The sequence below is a fragment of the Ranitomeya imitator genome, chromosome 2 (genome assembly GCF_032444005.1).
Source record: "Ranitomeya imitator isolate aRanImi1 chromosome 2, aRanImi1.pri, whole genome shotgun sequence".
Taxonomy (NCBI): domain Eukaryota; kingdom Metazoa; phylum Chordata; class Amphibia; order Anura; family Dendrobatidae; genus Ranitomeya; species Ranitomeya imitator.
Genome location: NC_091283.1, coordinates 212,772,702 through 212,799,906, shown reverse-complemented (window position 1 = coordinate 212,799,906; position 27,205 = coordinate 212,772,702). Strand labels below are relative to the sequence as shown.

General features: G+C 46.4%; 1 protein-coding gene across 1 annotated transcript in view; it reads left to right on the top strand.

The window, feature by feature from the left end:
- The window catches only part of ASTN2 (astrotactin 2), a 1,089,443-nt gene that overhangs the window by 542,444 nt on the left and 519,794 nt on the right, over positions 1-27,205 (top strand). Inside the window, exon 6 of the mRNA XM_069748558.1 lies at positions 595-762. Coding sequence (XP_069604659.1) covers positions 595-762 — 168 coding nt within the window. The remainder of the gene's footprint in view (positions 1-594; positions 763-27,205) is intronic.

The following is a 27,205-nucleotide window of genomic DNA, read 5'->3' as shown; positions in this document are numbered from 1 at the left end:
AATGCACTACCTAGGTTAATACGATTAATCCCCAATCCCCACAGTTTTAAGCGTACCCTAAAAACTCATTTGTTCAGACTGGCCTACCGCCTCAATGCATTAACCTAACGATCCCTGTGTGGCCTATTTATAAAAAAAAAAAAACAATCAGGTGCCTCGCATCATGTTCTCATTCACTTTATGCAGTTATTAGCCCTCTGTGTCTGTACTGCTACATACTTAGGTAGTTAACTGGTTCATGCAGCTTTACATGAACACCCGAGCCTTACACTATGGCCGGTCCGAATAACTAAAGCAATTGTTACCATCCACCTCTCGTGTCTCCCCTTTTCCCCATAGTTTGTAAGCTTGCGAGCAGGGCCCTCATTCCTCCTGGTATCTGTTTTGAACTGTATTTCTGTTAGGCTGTAATGTCTATTGTCTGTACAAGTCCCCTCCATAATTTGTAAAGCGCTGCGGAATATGTTGGCGCTATATAAATTAAAATTATTATTATTATTATTATCACCCGACCGCTGATTTATTGTCTTTTGGATATGTCGTGAATTCATATGAGGTTGTTGATCATTTTTCTTTCCATTGTTTATTCTGCAGGGAGCAGCTTTGTGATTAGTGAAGGAAGCTTTCTCGACGTATCAAACTGGGTAAACCCTGCCCAGCTGTTTCTGTACTATCAGGCAAATGGCAGCTCTCCGTGGGTGCGGGATCTCTGTGGCCAAAGAACAATAGACGCTTGTGAGCAGATTTGCGACCCAGAAACAGGTGAGCCAAGGTTTGACCCCATAGGAATGATTAGAAGAAACTATCCACTCATTCATAAAACATGACGCCTTGGGGCAAATCTACTCAGATATTACTTGAGAGGTCCCAGGGCGGCTTATAAATTGCTTTTAATGCCGCTGTCCTCCACCGTGTCTCACATGTGTTCACCTTTATTACATTGATGGTAAGCAGTCACTGTCATTACTAATGTAAAGACTGGAAAGTATTTGCTGGATAAACTATGATGAGACTGGCTTGGTAGTGACTGCTCGGTCCCATGTCTACAGCAAATATTCATGGCGTCTGATTCCAGGGTTTCCACAGTAATTAAAGAGGAGAAATTGGTTCAGCTTTAAAATGGATGTCCTGGGCTAACATACTGATGACCCCTGTACTACAGCTCTGGCAAAAATTAAGAGACCACTGCAAAATGTTCAGTTTGTCTGATTTTTCTCTTTATAGTGTAGGGATTTCACTCACTCAGCTGCGACGGCTGACACTCAGGAGACGTGTTCCTTTAAAGTTCACTGGGTTTATTGCTTCATAAACCATGTGGCAAACAACAGAAAACAAATAGCCTTTGGTTCAGGTAAAGAAAAACAAGTGTCCAGTTCATCCGGCTCAGTCCTGAAGCCGTAACCCACTCAGGAGGGTTTCACCTCCACACATACCTACCTGTGTTAAGCATTAGGCTTTCTTTTATATGTCTAACCACACCCAGAACCCATCACATGACCAGACATGTGGTTGTGACATCACCACAGGTCCTGAAACACATATAGGTAGCCATGGTTACATCACAGCAACAAGCCATCTATAAGACACATATCTCCCATCGATTAGACATCCTTTAGCCACGCTACATACCTCCCCCCTCTGCCTAAAGCCGTGGGGCTTGGCACTTTCTCCCACTAGACAAGGGATTCTTGACAGGGCATCAGCATTACCGTGCAGCTTTCCGGCCCTATGTTCCACATGGAAACAGAAGTCCTGCAGGGCTAAGAACCAACGGGTGACCCTAGCATTTCTACCCTTCGTTTCCCTCATCCACCTAAGTGGGGCATGGTCGGATATCAGTCTAAATTTACGTCCCAGCAAATAGTACCGTAATGTGTCGACTGCCCATTTTATGGCCAAGCACTCCTTTTCAACGACTGAGTAGTTCTTTTCAGACGAGGACAGCTTCCTACTCAGATAGAGAACAGGATGCTCCTCTCCATGTAGTTCTTGGGAAAGGACTGCTCCCACCCCAACATCTGAGGCATCTGTCTGAAGAATAAACTCTTTCTTGAAGTTTGGGGCCATCAGAACGGGTTGCTTACATAAAGCCTCTTTCATTTCTTGGAAGGCTGAATCTGTTTCTTCGGACCACTTAACCATTACTGATTTTGTCCCTTTTAGCAGGTCAGTCAGAGGCGCCGCCATTGTGGCGAAGTTTGGGATGAACCTCCTGTAATATCCCAAGATTGCCAGGAAGGCTTTAACTTGCTTCTTGGAAACTGGTTTTGGCCATGTTTGAATTGCCTCCACTTTACTGATTTGGGGTTTTATTTCTCCATGACCCACTATGTATCCAAGGTACTTAGCTTCTTCTTTACCCAATGCACACTTCTTCAGGTTTATTGTAAATCCGGCCTCTCTTATAGCATCAAACACCGCTTGGACTTTCTCCAGATGACTCTCCCAGTCCGGGCTAAAGATGACGATATCATCTAGGTACGCAGCAGCGTATGCCTTGTGGGGTGCAAGGACTCTATCCATAGCCCTTTGGAAGGTGGCCGGAGCTCCCTGTAGGCCAAATGGCATCCGGACATACTGGAAGCATCCATCTGGTGTAGAAAACGCCGTCTTCTCCTTGGCTTCCTGTGCCATGGGGATCTGCCAATACCCCTTCGTCAAATCCAAGGTGGTTATGTACCTGGCGGGCCCAAGCCTTTCGATGAGCTCATCAACTCGGGGCATGGGATATGCGTCGAACTTGGAGACCTCATTCAACTTCCTATAGTCGTTGCAAAATCTCCACTCCCCATCAGGTTTTGGGACCAGGACAATTGGGCTCGACCAACCGCTCTTGGATTCCTCAATGACTCCAAGCTTCAACATACGCTCCACTTCCTTGGAGACTATTTCTCGACGGGCCTCAGGAATTCTATAGGGCTTCACGTTCACGCGCACATGGGGCTCTGTCAGGACCTCATGCTCTATGACCTTCGTGTACCCAGGCAACTCGGAAAACAGGTCCCTGTTTTTCTAGAGTAACTCCCGGCATTGCTGTTTCTGGGACTCCGATAGCGTCTCCGCTATAGTAACCGCTCCAACCTCATCTTCTGGGTTGCTTAACAACGATGGAGTTACTGTCGGCTCTCTATCTTGCCACGGCTTGATAAGGTTGACATGGTATACTTGGAATGGTTTCCGTCTTCCTGGTTGGTGAATTTTATAGTTTACTTCACCAAGTTTCTCGACAACCTCATATGGCCCTTGCCATTTGGCCAAGAACTTGCTTTCCACTGTCGGAACTAACACAAGAACTCGGTCTCCCGGATTGAATTGCCTCACTCTTGCAGACCGGTTGTAGACCCTGGCCTGAGCTTCTTGTGCTTGGAGAAGGTGTTCTTTCACGATAGGCATCACCTTTGCAATCCTCTGCTGCATCAGGGCCACATGCTCAATGACGCTTCTGTGGGGCGTGACTTCGGCTTCCCAGGTTTCCTTGGCTATATCCAGGAGTCCTCGTGGATGTCGGCCATACAGAAGCTCAAACGGTGAGAAACCTGTGGAGGCCTGTGGAACTTCACGAATGGAAAACATCAAATAGGGTAAGAGACAATCCCAGTCTCTACCGTCTTTCTCTATAGCTTTTCTCAGCATGCTCTTCAGTGTCTTGTTAAATCTCTCAACAAGGCCATCTGACTGGGGATGGTACACCGAGGTCCTCAAATGGGAGATTTTCAGGGCTTTGCATAGTTCCCTCATCACCTTGCTCATGAAAGGAGTCCCCTGGTCAGTCAGGATCTCCTTCGGCAGACCTGTCCGGGAAAAGACATGGACCAACTCGCGAGCTATACTCTTTGAAGAAGAATTTCTCAAGGGAATTGCTTCAGGATAGCGTGTGGCGTAGTCCAGGATGACTAATATATACTGATGGCCCCGGGCTGATTTAACTAAGGGACCGACCAAGTCCATGGCAATTCTCTCGAATGGCACCTCAATAATGGGCAGTGGCACAAGGGGGTTCCGGAAATGAGGAGTGGGAGCAGTTAGCTGACATGTAGGGCAGGACCTGCAATAGTTCACTATTTCCCGGTGGCACCCAGGCCAATAGAACCTCTGCACAACCCGTTCCTGCGTTTTTTCCACCCCTAGGTGTCCACCCAAGATGTGTGAATGGGCCATGTCCAACACCTTCCGTCTATATGGACCCGGCACTACCAACTGCTCTACCAACTCCTCCCTTATTTTCGTGACCCGGTACAACAACTCCCTGCTCATTAGAAAATGGGGAAATCTTGTGTCTGCCCCCAGCTCCTGTACCACCCCGTCAATAACTGTGACATTATTAAAGGCTTCCCTCAGAGTGGGGTCCCTATGTTGGGCAGTCCCAAAATTTTCACCGGATACCTCTAACTCCAGAATGTCAGATGCAGGGGACACTTCCTCCTCATCTCCAGCCAGGACACAAAAAGGAAACCTGTCTGACTCTGGGTGTGGCACCACCCTTCCCGGGTTCACTGGTTCCCTACTCTTGCTAGGGAGCTCAGAACCTTTCCCCCACAAATCCCAAAACAAACAGAAATCCCGGCCAATAATTATAGGGTGCAACAAGTCCTGAACGACGCCGACTATGTGGGACTCCGTGCCACATGTCGTTTCAATGTTCACACTGGCCACAGGGTAGTCCTTTGCATCACCATGTATGCACCGCACTCCGACCTTCTTTCCCGGGAGCAGGTGGAGAGGAAAAGTGGCCCTCACCAGGGTCACTAGGCTCCCCGAGTCTAACAGTGCCGTTACTGCTTAACCGTTCACCTTCACGGGACATGCTTGAGGTCCCTCGTTGGGCGGAGAGTTCACACTGCAAGCTGGATACGCATAGTATGAACAACGGCGTCCCATGCTGCAGTCCATCTGCTCAGTGGTTTGGGAACAACGGGCAGCTATATGTCCTGGCTTGTGGCACCTCCAACAAATAATATCACCCGTGGGGACCTTGGGCACCACCTCCCCCGCCCTTTGTGACCTTGGACGCACCACCCCTTTTTGGGACTCAGCTGCCTTCTGGGATCCCCAGTACGGCATGGGCTGCCTCCCGAAGGAGCCTTCCAACCCTTGGTATCTCTCAACCAGTCCGATCAGCTCGTCGGCATTCTGGGGATCACCCTGGGCAACCCAAGACTGTATAGGCCTCGGGAGGGAATGGACATACCGATCCATCATCACCCGTTCTACCATCTGTGCAGGCGCAGAGGACTCTGGCTGCAGCCATTTCTGGACCAGGTGCAACAGATCAAACATTTGGGAACGAGGTGGTTTGTCCCGGTGATAGCCCCAGGAGTGAACTCGCTGTGCCCTGACAGTCAGTGTCACCCCCAAACGTGCGAGAATCTCGGCTTTCAATTTGTGATACTCTTTGGCATCCTGCAAGGTCAAATCATAGTACGCCTTCTGGGGTTCTCCCGTCAGGTATGGCGCAAGTACCTCTGCCCACTGCTCTGGCGGAAGTTTTTCCCTCTCAGCGACCCTCTCAAACACCGTCAGGAAGGCCTCAACATCATCCCCGGGAGTCATTTTCTGCAATGCGCGTCTTACCATTTTCCGGACGTGGGTGTCATCAGCCAAACCTGGGGTTGGGGCGCTCGCCTTTCCCTGGATGGCAGTTGCCAGAAGCTGCATCTGCTGCTGATGCTCCTGCTGGCTCTGCTGCATCTGCTGCTGGCTCTGTTGTAACTGCTGCCGTTGCTCCTGCTGGCTTTGTTGCATCTGCTGCCGTTGCTCCTGCTGGCTCTGTTGTATCTGCTGCATCAACAGCCTGTTGGTCTCTTGCTGCCTTTTCTCCTGCTGTGACTGCATCTGGACCAATTGTTTCAGCAGGTCCTCCATTTTCTCCGGCAATGCTTGCTGGCTTGCAACAGCCTTGACCCAGGACATTCAAAATAAACTCACGTCTCCGCTGGGAACGCTGCTCGCACGTCTACCACCAATTGTAGGGATTTCACTCACTCAGCTGCGACGGCTGACACTCAGGAGACGTGTTCCTTTAAAGTTCACTGGGTTTATTGCTTCATAAACCATGTGGCAAACAACAGAAAACAAATAGCCTTTGGTTCAGGTAAAGAAAAACAAGTGTCCAGTTCATCTGGCTCAGTCCTGAAGCCGTAACACACTCAGGAGGGTTTCACCTCCACACATACCTACCTGTGTTAAGCATTAGGCTTTCTTTTATATGTCTAACCACACCCAGAACCCATCACATGACCAGACATGTGGTTGTGACATCACCACAGGTCCTGAAACACATATAGGTAGCCATGGTTACATCACAGCAACAAGCCATCTATAAGACACATATCTCCCATCGATTAGACATCCTTTAGCCACGCTACAATAGGTATATTTTTGAGTCAAATGTAAATTGTTCTTTTATTCTATAAACTTCCGACAACATGTCTCCGAAGTTCCAAGCAATAAATTTTGTATTTATTTTCTGGAAATGAGAAATGGTCAAAATAGCAAAAAGTGCATTGCTTGCAGACCTCAAATAATGCAAATAAAGAGTTCATAATCATTTATAAACAACAATACTAATGTTATAACTCAGGAAGAATTCAGAAATCAATATTTTGTGGAATAAACATGATTTTTAATCACAGCTTTCATGCGTCATGGCATGCTTTCCACCAGTCCTTCACACTGCTTTTGGGTGACCTTATGCCATTCCAAGTTCAAAAATGTAAGCAGTTCTTCTCTGTTTGATGGCTTGTGACTATCTTGATTACATTTCGGAGGTTTTCAGTGGGGTTCAGGTCTGGAGATTGGGTTGGCCATGGCAGGGATTTGAGGTGGTGGTGGTCCTTCATCCACACCTTGAGTGACCTAGCTGTGTGGCATGGTGCATTGTCCTGCTGGAAAAACCAGTCATCAGAGTTGGGGAACATTGCCTGAGCAGAAGGAATCAACTGTTTTTCCAGAATAAAATTGTATGCGGCTTGATTCATACGTCCTTCGCAAAGAACAACCTGCCCAATTCCATCCTTGTTGAAGCATCCCCAGATCATCACCGATCCTTCACCAAATTTCACAGTGGGGGCAAGACACTGTGGCTTGTACGCCTCTCCGGGTCTCTGTTTAACCATTAGATGACCAGGTGTTGGGCAAAGCTGAAAATTAGACTCATCAGAGAAGATTACGTTACTCCAGTCATCTATAGTCCAATCCTTATGATCTTTGGCAAACTATAGCCTGCCTATCCTTTGCTTCTCATTGATGAAATGCTTTTTTCTAGCTTTACATGACTTGAGTCCTGCCTCTAGGAGCCTGTTATAAACTGTTCTTGCCATGCACTTTACCCCAGCTGCCATTTGCCATTCCTTTTGTAGGTCACTTGATGTCATCCTGCGGTTGCTGAGTGATATTCGAAAAAGATGACGGTCAACTTGGTCAGTGGAGAGTCATTTTCAGCCTCTGCCGGTCTGTAGCTTTGTTGTCCCCAATGTCTGCTGCTTGACCTTGTTGTAATGGACTGCCGTCTTAGAAATTTTAAGGATGGAGGCAACATGACGCTCACTGTGTCCCTCTTCAAGTAAAGCCAGAAATTAGCCCTTTTCCTCGCTCAAGACTTTTCTTTTCAACTCCTTTGGCATGGTTAAAAGTTATTTTCACACTTCTATTATTTTTGGGATATTACTAGCAGTTGTTTTGCCATCTAGCTTGTCCTATTGCAAGAAAATTGTGAACACCACAGCAGTGTTTTTTATACTTTCCTTTATTATATAAGATTTGGTTCAAGTGATCACCTAATCATTAGCACGTTAAGTAGAATGAGGTGTACTCTGGTTGGAATTCAACTGACACTGGAATGGAATGGCTGTCAGACATGTAGAGAAGCTGATTTTTATAAAACTGTGTGTTAGGAGTCGAGTTTCCTCTGCTGCACAGGGGGAATCTCGATCCGTCTCCGCTGCGGTCTCCCATTCTTCTCCAGCCACAGTGGAGTCTGCTCAGCAGGGATTTCGATCCCAGCATCTCGCTCAGTCTGACTCTGTGCGAAGAGTTACTGCTGCTTTTCCTGCTTCTGCCATTGAAGCCAGTGCTGGGCAGCGGCGAGTGGACGTTTCTGGATCTAAGTTCTGCTTTTCTCTGTCTGAGCATGCCCAGGGCTGGATCACCCGTTGGAGATCGAGGGTCACATGCTCAGGTACTGCAGCACATCCCATTGGTCCTTTTGGCAGGTCCTGAAAGGGCAAAACTTCTGTAGCTGTTTCCTGTGCTGCAGCTATATAAACTGCGCATGACCGCACGGCCATGCGCTAGTATTGTCTTGTAAATATGTGTGTGTGTTGTGAGTGAAAGTCGCTCTTTAATTAACCCTCCCTATTAAATGTTTGTTCGCGGAAGGTGTATGTTTGCTATCTAGCGCCCGACTTATCCAACAGCACGTAACACACATTACAGCTACCAGTTGCTGTGTCCGCCTGTACAGCGCCGTGCGCTTGCTCCGCGCTTTCCTGACCCAAGCCTGGGTGGTTAGTGGCGTCCGTCAGTGCGGCACCGCACGCACTCTTGTGCCTTTATATTATTATTTAGTTTCCTTACACACCCAGTTGCGGTGTTGTGCCAGCAAGTGTCTAATCGGACTTCAATCCTAGTTGGGGTTGAGTTCGCTGACTTCTTGCCCGCACTCTATGTGCGGTACCGCGGTCCTGTGATGCAACAGGATCGCTTCCTTCACGCAGGGTGAAGTTAACCCGTGCGTGTATACTTATAGTACCGCCATATAGTCCGTCTTACTAGCAGCAGGGTTTTTACCTGCACGGTGGACCTCGGACTGCGAACACACCTAGTTCCATTTCATCTTGTACTTGGTGCGTTCCGCCAGTCCTTAACATAATACTAGCGCCAAGGTCTGGCTAGTAAATGATGGACGATCAGCCTTCACAGCGGTACATCCAGCAGCTGGAGGGAAGGTTGGCGGCTCTTGAGCGTTCAACCTCAGCTGTGGATGTCACTGCTGTCGCTGTTCAGGCTGCTAGTGTTGCTGCAGCCACCTTGTCCACTGCCGCTCCTGTCCCGACTCTAACTCGCCTCCCGCTTCCAGAGAAATTCTCTGGTGACAGTAAGTCTTGTAGGGGTTTCGTGAGTGAGTGCTCTATCCATCTCGAGCTTCTGGCCTCTCGTTTCCCTACAGAGCGGGCTAAGGTGGGATTTATAGTGTCTCTTCTATCGGACAGGGCGTTGCAGTGGGCTACGCCGCTATGGGAGCGTAGCGATCATGTGGTGCAGAGTGCTCCGTTGTTTCTGAGCACTCTGAAACAGGTCTTTTTAGGACCTCGTGTCACCCATGATACGGCGCTCCAATTGTTGGCATTGACTCTGGGCTCGTCCTTGGTCAGTCATTTTGCCGTCCACTTCCGCACCTTAGCATCCGAGCTGGAGTGGTCGGATAAAGCCCTCATTCCAATATTTTGGAGGGGGCTGGCTGACCACGTTAAGGACGCCCTGGCCACTAGGGAGATTCCTGCCACACTGGAGGAATTAATAACAGTCTCTACTCGTATTGACCTCCGTTTTCACGAGCTGGCTCCCACCTTCGCCAAACCTTTGGAATCTCCAGACCAGGCTCCTGAGCCCCATGAGCCTGTGGTAGAGTCACGAGCGGGATCTAAGTCCCGGACCGCTCGTGCATTCCAGATTTGTCATCTTTGCCAACAGACAGGACATCTTGCCTCCAGATGTCTCCAGCGGTCGAGGAAACGTCAGCGTCTAGTGGTAATTGGTGGAGGTGCACTAGACACGGCGACGTTTGCCTCCAAATTGTCCTTTAAGGGGACAATAACATTGGGCTCATCCTCTCACTCGGTAGAACTCTGCGTGGATTCTGGGGCGGAGGGCAATTTTATGTCTTCAGCCTTCGCCCAACGTCACGCAATTCCTCTGGTCATGCTATCTCAACCAGTAACGGTACGAGTGGTGAATGGGTCGACACTGCCCGCACAGATTACACATCAAACTATCCCTTTTACTCTGTCCATGTCACCATCTCATCAGGAGATTATATCTCTACTCGTCATTCCTGAGGGAATTGATGAGGTTCTCTTGGGGATACCTTGGTTACGGTACCACTCTCCTCACATCGAGTGGTCCTCAGGCAGAATTCTGGGATGGGGTGAATCTTGTGGGAACAGGTGTCATCGAGAGTGCATTCAGGTTGCTACTACAGAGGTACCCACAGATCTTTCCTCTCTCCCCAAGCAATACTGGTCTTATGCAGACGTGTTCTCCAAAAAGGCAGCGGAGACCCTTCCTCCCCATCGCCCCTATGACTGTCCTATTGATCTCTTGCCTGGTGCTGAGCCTCCCCGGGGTCGAGTCTATCCATTATCTCTCCCGGAAACGGAGGCAATGTCTCAGTACATTCAAGAGAATCTGGCAAGAGGGTTCATCAGGAAGTCAGTGTCACCTGCTGGGGCAGGGTTCTTTTTCGTGCAGAAGAAGAATGGAGAACTACGTCCATGCATAGACTACAGGGGTCTTAATGCTATCACAGTTAAGAACAAGTACCCTTTGCCTTTGATATCTGAGCTTTTCGATAGGCTTCGGGGAGCTAGAGTGTTTACTAAACTAGATCTGCGGGGTGCTTATAACCTGATTCGCATCCGTGAGGGGGACGAATGGAAAACGGCATTTAACACCAGAGATGGGCACTATGAGTATCTGGTGATGCCCTTCGGGCTCTGTAATGCACCTGCCGTTTTCCAAGACTTTGTCAACGACATCTTCCGTGATATTCTTTCCACCTCGGTTGTAGTCTATCTGGATGATATTCTCATCTTTTCTCCAGATATTGACTCCCACCGGAGAGATGTTGGCAGAGTCTTCGACCTCCTACGGGCAAACTCTCTTTATGCGAAGTTGGAGAAGTGTGTGTTTGAGCAGGAGTCCTTACCTTTCCTGGGCTATATCATCTCCGCCCAGGGATTGGCTATGGATCCTGCCAAACTACAGGCTGTGATGGACTGGCAAGAGCCCCATTCTCTTAAAGCGGTGCAGCGCTTTATGGGGTTCATAAATTATTACCGCCAGTTCATTCCCCACTTCTCAACTCTGGCAGCTCCCTTGGTAGCCCTCACCAAGAAGGGAGCGAATCCCAAATTGTGGTCGGAAGAGGTCTCCAAAGCCTTCACTTCTATTAAGTCCCACTTTGCTAGCGCTCCCATCTTACATCGTCCCGATGTGGATAAGCCATTCCTAATGGAGGTGGATGCCTCGTCCGTTGGTGCTGGAGCAGTCCTCTATCAAAAGGATGCTCAAGGTCGGAAGCATCCATGCTTCTTCTTCTCTAAGACCTTCACGCCAGCGGAGAGAAACTACTCCATCGGGGACAAGGAGTTGCTAGCAATGAAGTTGGCCTTTTCGGAGTGGAGACACCTTCTGGAAGGTGCGCGGTTTCCCTTCCAAGTTTACACGGACCACAAAAATTTGGTCTATTTGCAAACAGCCCAGCGGCTAAATTCTCGCCAGGCCAGATGGTCCCTGTTCTTCTCCCGGTTCCACTTTTCCCTTCATTATCTCGCCGCGGAGAAGAATATCCGTGCTGACGCTCTCTCTCGCTCCCTTATGTCAACTGAGGAGGAGGAAGAGGAGCCTCGGCTTATTGTCCCTTCCGAGAGCCTGAGAACCGTAGCGCCGGTTTCGCTAGAGTCTGTGCCTCCGGGCAAGACTTTTGTGCCCATTAATTTGCGACCGGAGGTTCTCTCTTGGGCTCATTCGTCCAGGGTGGGTGGACACTTTGGGACAAAGAGGACATCTGAGCTACTGGCGAGGACGTACTGGTGGCCGCATATGGTCCGGGATGTCAGGGATTATATTGTGGCGTGTGTCTCCTGCGCCAAAAATTAAATCTCCGCGTCAAAGGCCAGCTGGGTTGCTCTATCCCTTGCCGGTGGCAGATAGGCCCTGGGAGATGGTCGGGATGGACTTTGTTGTGGGTTTACCCAAGTCTCGCGGCTGTACCATCATTTGGGTCATCACCGATCATTTCTCAAAAATGGTGCATTTGGTGCCGCTACCACGGTTACCTTCTGCACGGGCCTTGGCAGCGTTGTTCATTAAACACATCTTCCGCCTACATGGTATGCCTGACAAAATTGTCAGTGACCGGGGTCCCCAGTTTGCGTCTCGGTTCTGGAGAGAGCTTTGTCATCTTCTCAGTATTGAGTTGAATCTCTCTTCCGCTTATCATCCCGAGACGAATGGGTTGGTAGAGAGGGCCAACCAGACCTTGGTCACATACCTGCGACATTTTGTTTCAGCCAGGCAGGATGACTGGGCATCCTTGCTATCATGGGCAGAGTTTGCACTGAACAACGCCGTAGCCGACTCCACTGGACAAACCCCATTCCTCCTCAACTATGGTCAGCATCCACGGGTACCTTTGCCTATGCCCGTGTCTTCCGCCGACTCCAGGGTGGCAGACTGGGCTGTGGAGGCACGGGATATTTGGGACCGCACTCAGGATGCCATTCGGGCCTCTAAGGAGAGAATGAGGTCCTCCGCCGATGCTCATCGGCGCCCCGCCCCGTCCTTTGCTCCTGGCGACTTGGTGTGGCTCTCCGCCCGTAACATCAGGCTGCGAGTTGAGTCCACTAAATTTGCTCCTCGCTACTTGGGTCCATTCAAGGTCCTCAAGCAGGTTAATCCTGTGGTCTATCGTTTGGCCCTTCCGCCACGCCTGGGTATCACCGACACCTTTCATGTGTCCTGTTGTGAATTCTGTGGCTGAATTCACTCCTGTGGTCACAAGTGGTACTGCAGCTTCTGAGCTTCCTCCCTCAGGTGTTCTGGTGAGCTCGTTAACTGCTTCATTACTTAACTCCGCCTGATGCTGCTATCCTTGCTCCTTGTCAATGTTTCAGTGTTGGATCTGAGCTTCTCCTGATTGTTCCTGTGACCTGCTGCTCTGTATAGCTAAGTGCTTTTTGCTTTTTTTGGTTGTTTTTTTTTCTGTCCAGCTTGTCTTTTGTTTTGCTGGAAGCTCTGAGACGCAAAGGGTGTACCGCCATGCCGTTAGTTCGGCACGGTGGGTTTTTTTTTTGCCCCCTTTGCGTGGTTTTGCTTTAGGGTTTTTTGTAGACTGCAAAGTTCGCTTTACTGTCCTCGCTCTGTCCTAGAATATCGGGCCCCACTTTGCTGAATCTATTTCATCCCTACGTTTTGTCTTTTCATCTTACTCACAGTCATTATATGTGGGGGGCTGCCTTTTCCTTTGGGGAATTTCTCTGGGGCAAGTCAGGCCTATTTTTCTATCTTCAGGCTAGCTAGTTTCTTAGGCTGTGCCGAGTTGCCTAGGTAGTTGTTAGGCGCAATCCACAGCCGCTTTTAGTTGTGTTTAGGATAGGATCAGGTGTGCAGTCTACAGAGTTTCCACGTCTCAGAGCTCGTTCTTGTATTTTTGGGTATTTGTCAGATCACTGTGTGCGCTCTGATCGCTAAGCACACTGTGTTTCTGGATTGCCTTCATAACACCTGTCATTAGCAAACATAACAGTACAAGGAGCCAAACTAATGATTCTCAATAGAGGGAAAGAAAAAGTTCTGACATCATTTTTTTTTTCTGCTCTGTGTTCACTTTTTTTTTTTCCCCTAGACATTTGGGTGATTCTGGACACAGGTGTGGACATGGATATTCAGGGTCTGTGCTCTTCAATGGATAATCTCGTTATAAATGTACAAAAAATTCAAGATACTATTGATCAGAAATCTATGTTAGAACCAAGAATTCCTATTCCTGATTTGTTTTTTGGAGATAGAACTAAGTTTCTAAGTTTCAAAAATAATTGTAAGCTATTTCTGGCCTTGAAACCTCATTCTTCTGGTAATCCTATTCAACAGGTTTTGATTATTATTTCTTTTTTGCGCGGCGACCCTCAAGACTGGGCATTTTCTCTTGCGCCAGGAGACCCTGCATTGAGTAGTGTCGATGCGTTTTTCCTGGCGCTCGGATTGCTGTACGATGAGCCTAATTCAGTGGATCAGGCTGAGAAAAATTTGCTGGCTTTGTGCCAGGGTCAGGATGATATAGAAGTATATTGTCAGAAATTTAGGAAATGGTCAGTACTCACTCAGTGGAATGAATCTGCGCTGGCAACTTTGTTCAGAAAGGGTCTCTCTGAGGCTCTTAAGGATGTCATGGTGGGATTTCCTATGCCTGCTGGTTTGAATGAGTCTTTGTCTTTGGCCATTCAGATCGGTCGACGCTTGCGCGAGCGTAAATCTGTGCACCATTTGGCGGTACTGCCTGAGGTTAAACCTGAGCCTATGCAGTGCGATAGGACTATGACTAGAGTTGAACGGCAGGAATACAGACGTCTGAATGGTCTGTGTTTCTACTGTGGTGATTCCACTCATGCTATTTCTGATTGTCCTAAGCGCACTAAGCGGTCCGCTAGGTCTGCCGTCATTGGTACTGTACAGTCCAAATTCCTTCTGTCCATTACCTTGATATGCTCTTTGTCGTCGTTTTCTGTCATGGCGTTTGTGGATTCGGGCGCTGCCCTGAATCTGATGGATTTGGATTATGCTAAACGTTGTGGGTTTTTCTTGGAGCCTTTGCGGTGTCCTATTCCATTGAGAGGAATTGATGCTACACCTTTGGCCAAGAATAAACCTCAATACTGGGCCCAGCTGACCATGTGCATGGCTCCTGCACATCAGGAAGTTATTCGCTTTCTGGTGTTGCATAATCTGCATGATGTGGTCGTGTTGGGGTTGCCATGGCTACAAACCCATAATCCAGTATTGGATTGGAATTCCATGTCGGTATCCAGCTGGGGTTGTCAGGGGGTACATGGTGATGTTCCATTTTTGTCGATTTCGTCATCCACCCCTTCTGAGGTCCCAGAGTTCTTGTCTGATTATCAGGATGTATTTGAAGAGCCCAAGTCCGATGCTCTACCTCCGCATAGGGATTGTGATTGTGCTATCAATTTGATTCCTGGTAGTAAATTCCCTAAAGGTCGATTATTTAATTTATCCGTGCCCGAACACGCCGCTATGCGCAGTTATGTGAAGGAATCCCTGGAGAAGGGACATATTCGCCCATCGTCATCACCACTGGGAGCAGGGTTCTTCTTTGTAGCCAAGAAGGATGGTTCGCTGAGACCGTGTATTGATTACCGCCTTCTTAATAAGATCACTGTTAAATTTCAGTATCCCTTGCCATTGTTATCTGACTTGTTTGCTCGGATTAAGGGGGCTAGTTGGTTCACTAAGATAGATCTTCGTGGTGCGTATAATCTGGTGAGAATCAGGCAAGGAGATGAATGGAAAACTGCATTCAATACGCCCGAGGGTCATTTTGAGTATCTAGTGATGCCGTTCGGACTTGCCAATGCTCCATCTGTGTTTCAGTCTTTTATGCGTGACATCTTCCGTGAGTATCTGGATAAATTCCTGATTGTTTACTTGGATGACATTTTGATCTTCTCAGATGATTGGGAGTCTCATGTGAAGCAGGTCAGAATGGTTTTTCAGGTCCTGCGTGCTAACTCTTTGTTTGTGAAGGGATCAAAGTGTCTCTTCGGTGTGCAGAAAGTTTCATTTTTGGGGTTCATCTTTACCCCTTCTACTATCGAGATGGATCCAGTTAAGGTCCAAGCCATCCAGGATTGGATTCAGCCGACATCTCTGAAAAGTCTGCAAAAGTTCCTGGGCTTTGCTAATTTTTATCGTCGCTTCATCTGTAATTTTTCTAGCATTGCCAAACCATTGACCGATTTGACCAAGAAGGGTGCTGATTTGGTTAATTGGTCTTCTGCTGCTGTGGAAGCTTTTCAGGAGTTGAAGCGTCGTTTTTGTTCTGCCCCTGTGTTGTGTCAGCCAGATGTTTCTCTTCCGTTCCAGGTCGAGGTTGATGCTTCTGAGATTGGAGCAGGGGCGGTTTTGTCACAGAGAGGTTCTGATTGCTCAGTGATGAAACCATGTGCTTTCTTTTCCAGGAAGTTTTCGCCCGCTGAGCGTAATTATGATGTGGGCAATCGAGAGTTGCTGGCCATGAAGTGGGCATTCGAGGAGTGGCGTCATTGGCTTGAAGGAGCTAAGCATCGCGTGGTGGTATTGACTGATCATAAGAACTTGACTTATCTCGAGTCTGCCAAGCGCTTGAATCCTAGACAGGCCCGTTGGTCTTTATTTTTTGCCCGCTTCGACTTTGTGATTTCGTACCTTCCGGGCTCTAAAAATGTGAAGGCGGATGCTCTGTCTAGGAGTTTTGTGCCCGACTCTCCGGGTTTATCTGAGCCAGCGGGTATCCTCAAGGAAGGAGTCATTGTGTCTGCCATCTCCCCTGATTTGCGGCGGGTGCTGCAAAAATTTCAGGCGAATAAACCTGATCGTTGTCCAGCAGAGAAACTGTTCGTCCCTGATAGGTGGACTAATAAACTTATCTCTGAACTTCATTGTTCGGTGTTGGCTGGTCATCCTGGAATCTTTGGTACCAGAGAGTTAGTGGCTAGATCCTTCTGGTGGCCATCTCTGTCACGGGATGTACGTACTTTTGTGCAGTCCTGTGGGATTTGTGCTAGGGCTAAGCCCTGCTGTTCTCGTGCCAGTGGGTTGCTTTTGCCCTTGCCGGTCCCAAAGAGGCCTTGGACACATATTTCGATGGATTTCATTTCTGACCTTCCCGTTTCTCAAAAGATGTCAGTCATTTGGGTGGTCTGTGATCGCTTTTCTAAAATGGTCCATCTGGTGCCCTTGGCTAAATTGCCTTCCTCCTCTGATTTGGTACCTTTGTTCTTTCAGCATGTGGTTCGGTTGCATGGCATTCCTGAGAATATTGTTTCTGACAGAGGTTCCCAGTTTGTTTCAAGGTTTTGGCGAGCCTTTTGTGGTAGGATGGGCATTGACCTATCCTTTTCCTCGGCTTTCCATCCTCAGACTAATGGCCAGACCGAACGAACCAATCAGACCTTGGAAACATATCTGAGATGTTTTGTTTCTGCAGACCAGGATGATTGGGTGTCCTTTTTGCCATTGGCTGAGTTCGCCCTTAATAATCGGGCCAGCTCGGCTACCTTGGTTTCTCCATTTTTTTGCAATTCTGGGTTCCATCCTCGTTTCTCTTCAGGACAGGTTGAGTCTTCGGACTGTCCTGGTGTGGATTCTGTGGTGGATAGGTTGCAGCAGATCTGGACTCAGGTAGTGGACAATTTGATCTTGTCCCAGGAGAAAGCTCAACTTTTCGCTAATCGCAGACGCCGTGTGGGTCCCCGACTTCGTGTTGGGGATCTGGTTTGGTTATCTTCTCGTCATATTCCTATGAAGGTTTCCTCTCCTAAATTTAAACCTCGTTTTATTGGTCCGTATAGGATTTCTGAGGTTCTCAATCCTGTGTCTTTTCGTTTGACCCTCCCAGACTCCTTTTCCATACATAATGTATTCCATAGGTCGTTGTTGCGGAGATACGTGGCACCTATGGTTCCATCTGTTGAGCCTCCTGCCCCGGTTTTGGTGGAGGGGGAATTGGAGTATATTGTGGAGAAGATTTTGGATTCTCGTGTTTCTAGACGGAAACTCCAGTATCTGGTTAAATGGAAGGGTTATGCTCAGGAAGATAATTCCTGGGTTTTTGCCTCTGATGTTCATGCTTCCGATCTTGTTCGTGCCTTTCATGCGGCTCATCCTGGTCGGCCTGGGGGCTCTGGTGAGGGTTCGGTGACCCCTCCTCAAGGGGGGCGGTACTGTTGTGAATTCTGTGGCTGAATTCACTCCTGTGGTCACAAGTGGTACTGCAGCTTCTGAGCTTCCTCCCTCAGGTGTTCTGGTGAGCTCGTTAACTGCTTCATTACTTAACTCCGCCTGATGCTGCTATCCTTGCTCCTTGTCAATGTTTCAGTGTTGGATCTGAGCTTCTCCTGATTGTTCCTGTGACCTGCTGCTCTGTATAGCTAAGTGCTTTTTGCTTTTTTTTGTTGTTTTTTTTCTGTCCAGCTTGTCTTTTGTTTTGCTGGAAGCTCTGAGACGCAAAGGGTGTACCGCCGTGCCGTTAGTTCGGCACGGTGGGTTTTTTTTGCCCCCTTTGCGTGGTTTTGCTTTAGGGTTTTTTGTAGACTGCAAAGTTCGCTTTACTGTCCTCGCTCTGTCCTAGAATATCGGGCCCCACTTTGCTGAATCTATTTCATCCCTACGTTTTGTCTTTTCATCTTACTCACAGTCATTATATGTGGGGGGCTGCCTTTTCCTTTGGGGAATTTCTCTGGGGCAAGTCAGGCCTATTTTTCTATCTTCAGGCTAGCTAGTTTCTTAGGCTGTGCCGAGTTGCCTAGGTAGTTGTTAGGCGCAATCCACAGCCGCTTTTAGTTGTGTTTAGGATAGGATCAGGTGTGCAGTCTACAGAGTTTCCACGTCTCAGAGCTCGTTCTTGTATTTTTGGGTATTTGTCAGATCACTGTGTGCGCTCTGATCGCTAAGCACACTGTGTTTCTGGATTGCCTTCATAACACCTGTCATTAGCAAACATAACAGTGTCCCTCTTGAAACCCGTGTATATGTCCCGGTTTTCCGAGTCATCTGCTGGGACATCGGGTTCGTCTACAGACGATTATGAGATGAATGCTATTTTGGGGTTCAAGGTGGTACGTGGCAAAAAATTTTATTTGGTAGACTGGAAGGGTTGTGACCCCGAGGACAGGTCCTGGGAGCCTGTTGAGCACATTCGGGCCCCGCAGCTCATTGCTGCCTTCGAACGTAGCGAGGCCCAAGGAGGGGGGGGCCCTAGGAGGGGGGGTAATGTTAGGAGTCGAGTTTCCTCTGCTGCACAGGGGGAATCTCGATCCGTCTCCGCTGCGGTCTCCCATTCTTCTCCAGCCGCAGTGGAGTCTGCTCAGCAGGGACGTCGATCCCAGCGTCTCGCTCAGTCTGACTCTGTGCGAAGAGTTACTGCTGCTTTTCCTGCTTCTGCCACTGAAGCCAGTGCTGGGCAGCGGTGAGTGGACGTTTCTGGATCTAAGTCCTGCTTTTCTCTGTCTGAGCATGCCCAGGGCAGGATCTCCCGTTGCAGATCGAGGGTCACATGCTCAGGTACTGCAGCACATCCCATTGGTCCTTTTGGCAGGTCCTGAAAGGGCAAAACTTCTGTAGCTGTTTCCTGTGCTGCAGCTATATAAACTGCGCATGACCGCACGGCCATGCGCTAGTATTGTCTTGTAAATATGTGTGTGTGTTGTGAGTGAAAGTCGCTCTTTAAATAACCCTCCCTATTGAATGTTTGTTCGCGGAAGGTGTATGTTTGCTATCTAGCGCCCGACTTATCCAACAGCACGTAACACACATTACAGCTACCAGTTGCTGTGTCCGCCTGTACGGCGCCGTGCGCTTGCTCTGCGCTTTCCTGACCCAAGCCTGGGTGGTTAGTGGCGTCCGTCAGTCCGGCACCGCACGCACTCTTGTGCCTTTATATTATTATTTAGTTTCCTTACACACCCAGTTGCGGTGTTGTACCAGCAAGTGTCTAATCAGACTTCATTCCTAGTTGGGGTTGAGTTCGCTGACTTCTTGCTCGCGCTCTATGTGCGGTACCGCGGTCCTGTGACGCAACAGGATCGCTTCCTTCACGCAGGGTGAAGTTAACCCGTGCGTGTATACTTATAGTACCGCCATATAGTCCGTCTTACTAGCAGCAGGGTTTTTACCTGCACGGTGGACCTCGGACTGCGAACGCACCTAGTTCCATTTCATCTTGTACTTGGTGCGTTCCGCCAGTCCTTAACACTGTGCAGTGGTCTCTTAACTTTTGCCAGAGATGTATATATCTTTGGGTTCGGTCATCAACATCATAACAGCAAGGGTCTGATACCCAGCACCTGGACCGATCAGCTGTAACATGCTCTGATGGTAGGTATATATAAATGATATACAGATCCAGAACAGCTGTTTAGTGATCACTCCTAGGTACTGCAGCTCATCTATCATTTACTTGCTGTTCCAACTCTGTAGAGCATTCAGATCTGGCCATCTTGGACAACTCCTTTAAAGGGGTTGTCCACTACTAGGACAACCCTGTCTCAATCTGAATGCCCCTTGTTGAAATAAAAACACTTGTACTCACCTCCTCTTGCTGGCACCGTTCCAGTGGTACCAGCACTTGTGTTCCCCCAGGGCTCACATGACGGTTTTATGCTCTGCACTCAATCATCGCTGAGTTTGCCATCTGCACAGACATATAAGTAATCAAGAGGAAGTGAATTGCCAGGCGCATCTCTCCCTTCCTGTTAATTACTTATATGTCCTAAAGAGGGTAGGGAACCCAGTGCTGATCAGGTGCAACTTCATGATAACCTAGAGAATGTGAGAGCCGACACAGCTGGAACGGTACCAGCTTGGGAGGTGAGTATAAGTGTTTTTATTTTAATGGGGGGCAAAAACTTAAGATGAGAAGAGATTGTTATGGTAGTGGACAACCCCTTTAAGATTATATTCAGACATTACAATTGAAGTTTGGTTGAATATTGGTAAATAGAAAACGTGAAAATTTACACTCGAGGTAGCCATTTATTTTACATGTGTTACCTGTAAAAAATGTTCTTGTCTAGAGTGACAAGCCAGTGTAAGGAGACTTATAGGCCATGCAATGCTCTTCTGGGAATTAAAATATTCCAATATCCTAGGACTGGAACTCTAGTGCAACCTACTGGAAGCAACAATCCTAAAAGTTAATATGGACTATTTCCAATGACAGATATGTGTTTCTGGGTGTTTGCCCCTCATCATTGCAAAGCTGGAGATCTTATATGGCTGGGTGAGAGGCTTTTAACAACATTTCTAAGGGGGGGAACATTTATAGGATTTCTACCCTCCAATAGGTTGCACTAGACTTCTAGTCCTCTCCCTCTCTGAAGAGGATATTTGCTTATTTAAATTCACAGAGGAGCATTACACAGCCATTATTTTTCCTTATGCTGGCTTGGCACTCTCCAAAACGAGAAATGTTCCCCCTTAGATCTAAGATTTTCTGCTTTGCACAGATGAGGGGCAAACACCCTGAAACATGTGTCTTCAATTGGGTGTCTTGTTTTTTTTTTTATCCTAAGTCAATTCTAAGTCAAGTGGTAAGGCTTCTTAAAGAGTCAACATTGATTTGTAGAATTGCTACCCCCGATACGCATTACTAGAGTTCTAGTTCTTTTTCTCTATGGAAAGGATATTTGCACCCTTAAAAAATACATGCAACCGCCTAAATTAGTCAACAAATTGAGATATAACCTAATGTGGTTTTCCGTTGTGGTTTCAATATCCCTTCATCTGCAGTGTGTAAATGTACAGTAAATAAGAGTTTAAAGTGGTTTTCCCAAAATCCCAAGTTATCCCATATTCACATATTCACAATATAGGAATAACTTCCTGAACTCTGGAGATCTGACTATTGGTGCGCCCAGCGATCCCTAGAATGGGGTTCCAGGATCTCCCTCCTTGAACGGAGTGGAGGTGCTCAAATCCCCTTCTTGAATGGAGTGTACCCTATCCTTTACCCATTGTAATTTTGAGAAAATCCATTTATGGGTATGCCAGTGAGACTTGATCTGATTTAAAAATCCCTCTTTCATATGCTGATACCTCATTAGGTACGTAATTCTTTTTTTGGATTTTATAGATCTATTGGGAAGAAAATTGAGATTTAGGATTGTATATTTTTGGATTTGGATTTAACGCTTTCTAAAAATATATATATATTATTGTATTACTTAATATGAACTTTGTGGAAACTTTTGAACTTTGAAAATTATAATGGAGCTCAAAGAAAAGTAAGGTTATTTTTTCTAGCTATGTCCTAATATCATGCAGCAGTGGAATGGAGATCTTAGAGGCTAACTATGGTCATTAAGTGAGAAGGTGAAATTAAAACAGCAGAAAATTTCTATATTTTAAAGACCGGTAGTCCATATTCAGTCACTAGTAATATATTATGCCCATGAATGGCTGGTAATTTTGCAGAAAGTAGTTCATGATGTAATTAGTAATGTGTGACTCTAGTGACTACTCACGGACTTGCTGTGAGTCTGAGGTGGTCAACAGGTCCAAGGTCAAAAGCCAGGAAGGTAGGTCAAAGACAGAGGGAAAAAAGGCAAATGGATCATCAGGGGCAAAGTCCGAGGTCTGGTAACTAAAATCAGAATGCATCAAAGGCAAAAGGAGGAGTCAAAAGGCAAATCCAAGGTCAGGCAACAAAAGATCAGAATGTCAAAATACAGAGTAAGCACACCTCTAAGCTGAAGCTACAATTGGCAATGATCTGACATTGCCAACCAGTTAGATAGCTTGGCAATTATCTGGAAACGAAAACACATGAAGGAACCCAAATACAAAACTTACAGCCCGGCATGCAACACAGCAAGTGACGGAATTGTGACATATTCATCATTCTGTGCTCAACAATATATATCGGAGCTATCAATGCCATGGTGCATAATTATTGCTAGATAGGGGCAGTCACTTTTTATGCCAGATAGATTGGCAATGGTGGTGAAGACCAATCTGTGCCGATTGTCGCATGCCTGCACTTCTTCTTTTCCTTTGCTTCATCCAGACTTTGCCAATGAGCTTGGAAGACGATATCTCTATAAATTTTTCAAATTCCATTTTACAGGTTGGGTTCCCATAAACGAGACAGAAAGTTGCCAGCAGCAACCTGCATTTTTTCTGCCAAAGCTCACATATTTATATTGTTTTTTTAAGGCCAACTATAAACATAAGTGGTTTGTTATTGGTTTTTGCTCAAGCCAATCTATAGCGCATAAAAATACATTTGCCTATGATGATAGTAATAAGATTATTGAAAACGTGCCATAGTTGTGGAACTTTCAAATATTTGCAAAATTCCCCCTGTGACCATATCGTAGAAGGGCAATTGGCGGTAATGTTGTATCATGTACTAAAGGCTGATTAGATGTAAATGTGACCTAAGTGCAAAATATATTTGCAAAAAGATACTCAAGAAAGTTCCTTCATTTCTCCAGAGTTTTTCTCATTGTTGACTCTACTTACAATGGAACGTTTTCTTATTTGTTTGCTTTTTTCTTTATATCGTAATAAGTATTATTTTTCTTCAACTACTTCATCGCTTCTGTATTTTCTCCGCTTTGACCTGAAAAATACTAAGCAGTCTGGTAGGTAATAGCGCAGAGAATTTTTACTAGCAATAACCACAGGAAATATCTATCAATTCCTACTTACAACAGTACAGAAATAAAGTAGTGTAAAAGCAAAGTGCCAAGGCGAAAACTGCCGTGACATTTACTGCTGCCTGGAAACTAAATAGGTGTAAGAAGTGTAGGAACTAATACTGAGGAATAGAAATTGGCTTTCTCTCCTTGTCTTTCTATGGACAAATCAGATTCGGCAAGTCCCCACATGTATTTACTGATGAGTTTTATAGAACGGCACAGGGATATGCATAGTGTAATGCTGAACGAGCAGAACTGTGCACTGGGTAATGGCCAAACGTGGGTGAACGGGACACATTTTTCATGCCTGCGAGGTAGGCACATCGATGTGCCGGATAATGGCTCCAATTCACAAAGCAATAATTCACAGTTACATAGAGTAAAATTAAACCTTGAGGAAAACGTTGTTTATTAAATCATTTCTCTGGTTATCATATTTAATAAATCCAGTATATTTTAGTGCATTGCTGGAATGGAAAAGAAAAGTCTACAAGCCCTACTAAAATAAAAACAAAGTAAAATAAATACTCCGATTTTAGATAATAGAGATGAGTGGACCCGGCAAAATTCAAATTCAGCGGTTTGCACATTATTCCCCTTATTATCACCTTTTGTCCCTTATTATCCATATACTCACGTTACCGCTTACCTCTCTGGCCACTCCACTCCTCACCTACCTCCGTCCGGTCTTAACTGTGTCTTCTGATTGCCGCCGCTCATACTTGCCCACCCCTCAGTGTGTCTAATCTAGTATAAGGGCATGCTGAAGTTGTCAGTACTTTGATTGACAGCTTAACCATCCAATCTGGTACAGGGGGGTGCTGAGCTGTCAGTGTGTTGATTGACAGCTCGACTTTCCAATCTGAGACTGAGAGGCATCGGCTGTCTACCAAGTGTTCGTTATTCCAGGTAATTGCCATGCTACTTAACTGAGCTGTTTCTCTCAGACCTCTGTCAGATGTACATTCAGCTACTGAGGTTAGTGCTTCCTGTGCCTTGAGTTCTGTATGCTTGATCTTTTGTTGCCTGACCTTGGACTTCGTTCTGACCATCCGTCTGTTTAACCCCTTCTGCTCTGATCCTGAAATTCTGACCTGAGAACCTTCCATGATCACCCTATTGTCTCTTCCTTCAGTTTACGATGTAACCTCCTAGCTTCTGACCTCTGAATTCTTGACCATTCTGACTCACAGCTTGGCCGTGAGAAGTGACAAGCAAACATAATACTAAAAAAAGACTTCCAATTCTGATGAGCACCAGGAGGGTTCTGCATAGGGTTGGCTATTGGACACTTCTTAACAGAAGAGTTGTCCAAGAGTTAAGAACCTTCTTTGGAGTCCTATAGAAAGACTTGAAATCAGCAAGTACAATTTTTTCAAGAAAAATGATCAGTAATGCACTCAACCTCCATGGTCTCTATGCATGCTCACCATGCAAGACTCCATTGCTGGAAAAAAAAACTGTCATAGACCACAAAGTCATGATGTGTGCACAGACCTTAAGCATGCGCAGAACAATTAAGGGTGGAACTAGAATTGGAAGAGGTGATTGGTAAGGAAAGGATTTTTTCTATTTTTTAACATTTTGATGTCCTTTTACTGTTTGGAAATATGGTGGCCAGTGAATGTCATTTTTCTAAATTGGCGCTGAAACAAATTACAAAAAATCCACACCTTGGCGAATACACATTCTTTGTAAAATTCAACTAATATTTCAATTCCACTCACATACTTTCCTATCTCTAGAAGAGAAGGTCTTGCTTACATTGTCGAAATGCTAAAATTTATTCCAAATATTTACGCAACCCAACTTCTAGGTTCATCATACATGCTGGGAAATCGTACCAATCTATATATCTAATGTGCCTATTGACTATCGTTAGTAAAACACATACCAAAAATTGTGTACTATGTTTCCTTCACAGTTTTTTCCATCCTTTTATAAGCTTTTTAAAAATGACAAGATCTTCATGTATCTTTTGAGGTGACTGTTTTTAATTCAGACATTATTTTTCAATTCATTTTTTCCTTGTGAATATAAAATCCTGTGAACAGCTTTAATAAGAGTTTTCTGAAATCAAAAGGTAGAAGCTTTTGTCACACCTTGGCTTGATTCATTTGCGTTTGCTTTTTGTCAAGTTTTTGGTGTTTTGTGCCTTTTTGATTACGCAATATATGTCTTTCCAATTCAGCCTCTTATTAAGGTTTGATCTGAAAGTAACATTGATTTAATCTTAAATGTTTGTCTATTTAAAGTAATAATCAAATCGCTTTTCTACTATATTGTAATTAAAAATTCCCTACCGTTACCGCTGCTCTAGCAAATCATAGAACTAACGCCCACAAGGGTGTGGTGAAACATTTAGCCTGGTGAAAGAAACGCCCCCATGACTAGAAACCTACTAATTAGCATATTGCAAGCCCAATTATAAAATTGATTTTAGGCATATTCAAAAATCTATAAGGATTGAAAAGGGGCTTGTTAGGAAGTATATAAACAATGAATATTTTACATGGTGGCGGTTTGGGGGGCTGGGAAAGCTAACAGATTCTCTTTCAAGTAGCTGTTGAACCGCATAGTCTCATGTTGCATTTTTTTTTCTCTGTAGCCTTCGGCGCAGTTCTGCAAGAGAAGCAGTTGCAATTTTAAGGGCAGAATCAAAGCTTTTCAGTAGTAAAAAAGAAGCAAATAAAAAATAACCTTTGTTAGGGCTGGCGGAGCGCACCAAATAAATATAAAGATAGTAAAGGTACGTTCGCAGCCCGGGGTCCACCATGCAGAGATGGAACCTGCTGCTAGGTAATGGCGGCACTATATTGTGGTACTATGCGAGAATAAACTCGAATTTAGTATGAAACTGATGCAAACTCTGTTGCTTCACTGAGTCGTAGGGAAACAAAGGAAATGCTGTGCCCTGTTGGCTACTTTCAAACTAGCGTCGTTTGGCCTCCGTCGCAATGCGTCGTTTTGGAGAAAAAACGCATCTGCAAAGTTGCCCGCAGGATGCGTTTTTTCTCCATAGACTTTCATTAACGACGCATTGCGACGGATTGCCACACGTCGCATCCATCGTGCAACGCATGCGTCGTGTTTTGGTGGACCTTCGGCACAAAAAAACGCTACATGTAACTTTTTTGTGCGTCGTATCCGCCATTTCCGACCGCGCATGCGCGGCCAGAACTCCGCCGCCTCCTCTCCAGACCTTATAATGGGGCAGCGGAACAGTTGAAAAACTGCATCCGCTGCCCCCGTTGTGCTTTTACTTCACAGCATGCGTCGGTACGTCGGCTCGACGCACTGCAACGGGCCCGTACCGACGCTAGTGTGAAAGTAGCCTAAACCGTCACAGGGTGCAGCAGATGGATGCTGGTGGGATCCCTGAGATTCACCCCCATTAAGCTGGTGATTGATCTCGCTCTGACCCTCGGTGGCTTTTGAGCCCACGCCTGAGGACTGTCGTGAATTCTGTTGTCAAACTTCCTCCTGTGGTCGTGAATGGTACTTCGGTGAGTTCTGTCCATGGACTCCCTCTGGTGGCTGTGAGTGAAGCTGTTGCTTCTGAGGTTCCTTGCACAGGTGACGTAGTTTATCCTTTGGTTGGCTGCTCTATTTAACTCCACTTAGATCGTTACTCCATGCCAGCTGTCAATGTTCCTGCATTGGTTCAGTTCGCTCTTGGATCTTCCTGGTGACCTGTCTTCTCCAGCAGAAGCTAAGTTCCTGATAGTTATTATTATTTGTTCATTGTTTTCTTGTCCAGCTGGTTATCATGATTTTGTTTTGCTAGCTGGAAGCTCTGGGATGCAGAGTGGCATCTCCACACCGTGAGTCGGTGCGGAGGTCTTTTTGCACACTCTGCGTGGTCTTTTGTAGTTTTTGTGCTGACCGCAAAGATTCCTTTCCTATCCTCTATCTGTTTAGTAAGTCTGGCCTCCCTTTGCTGAATCTTGTTTCATTTCTGCGTTTGTGACTTCATCTTTACTCACAGTCAATATATGTGGGGGGCTGCC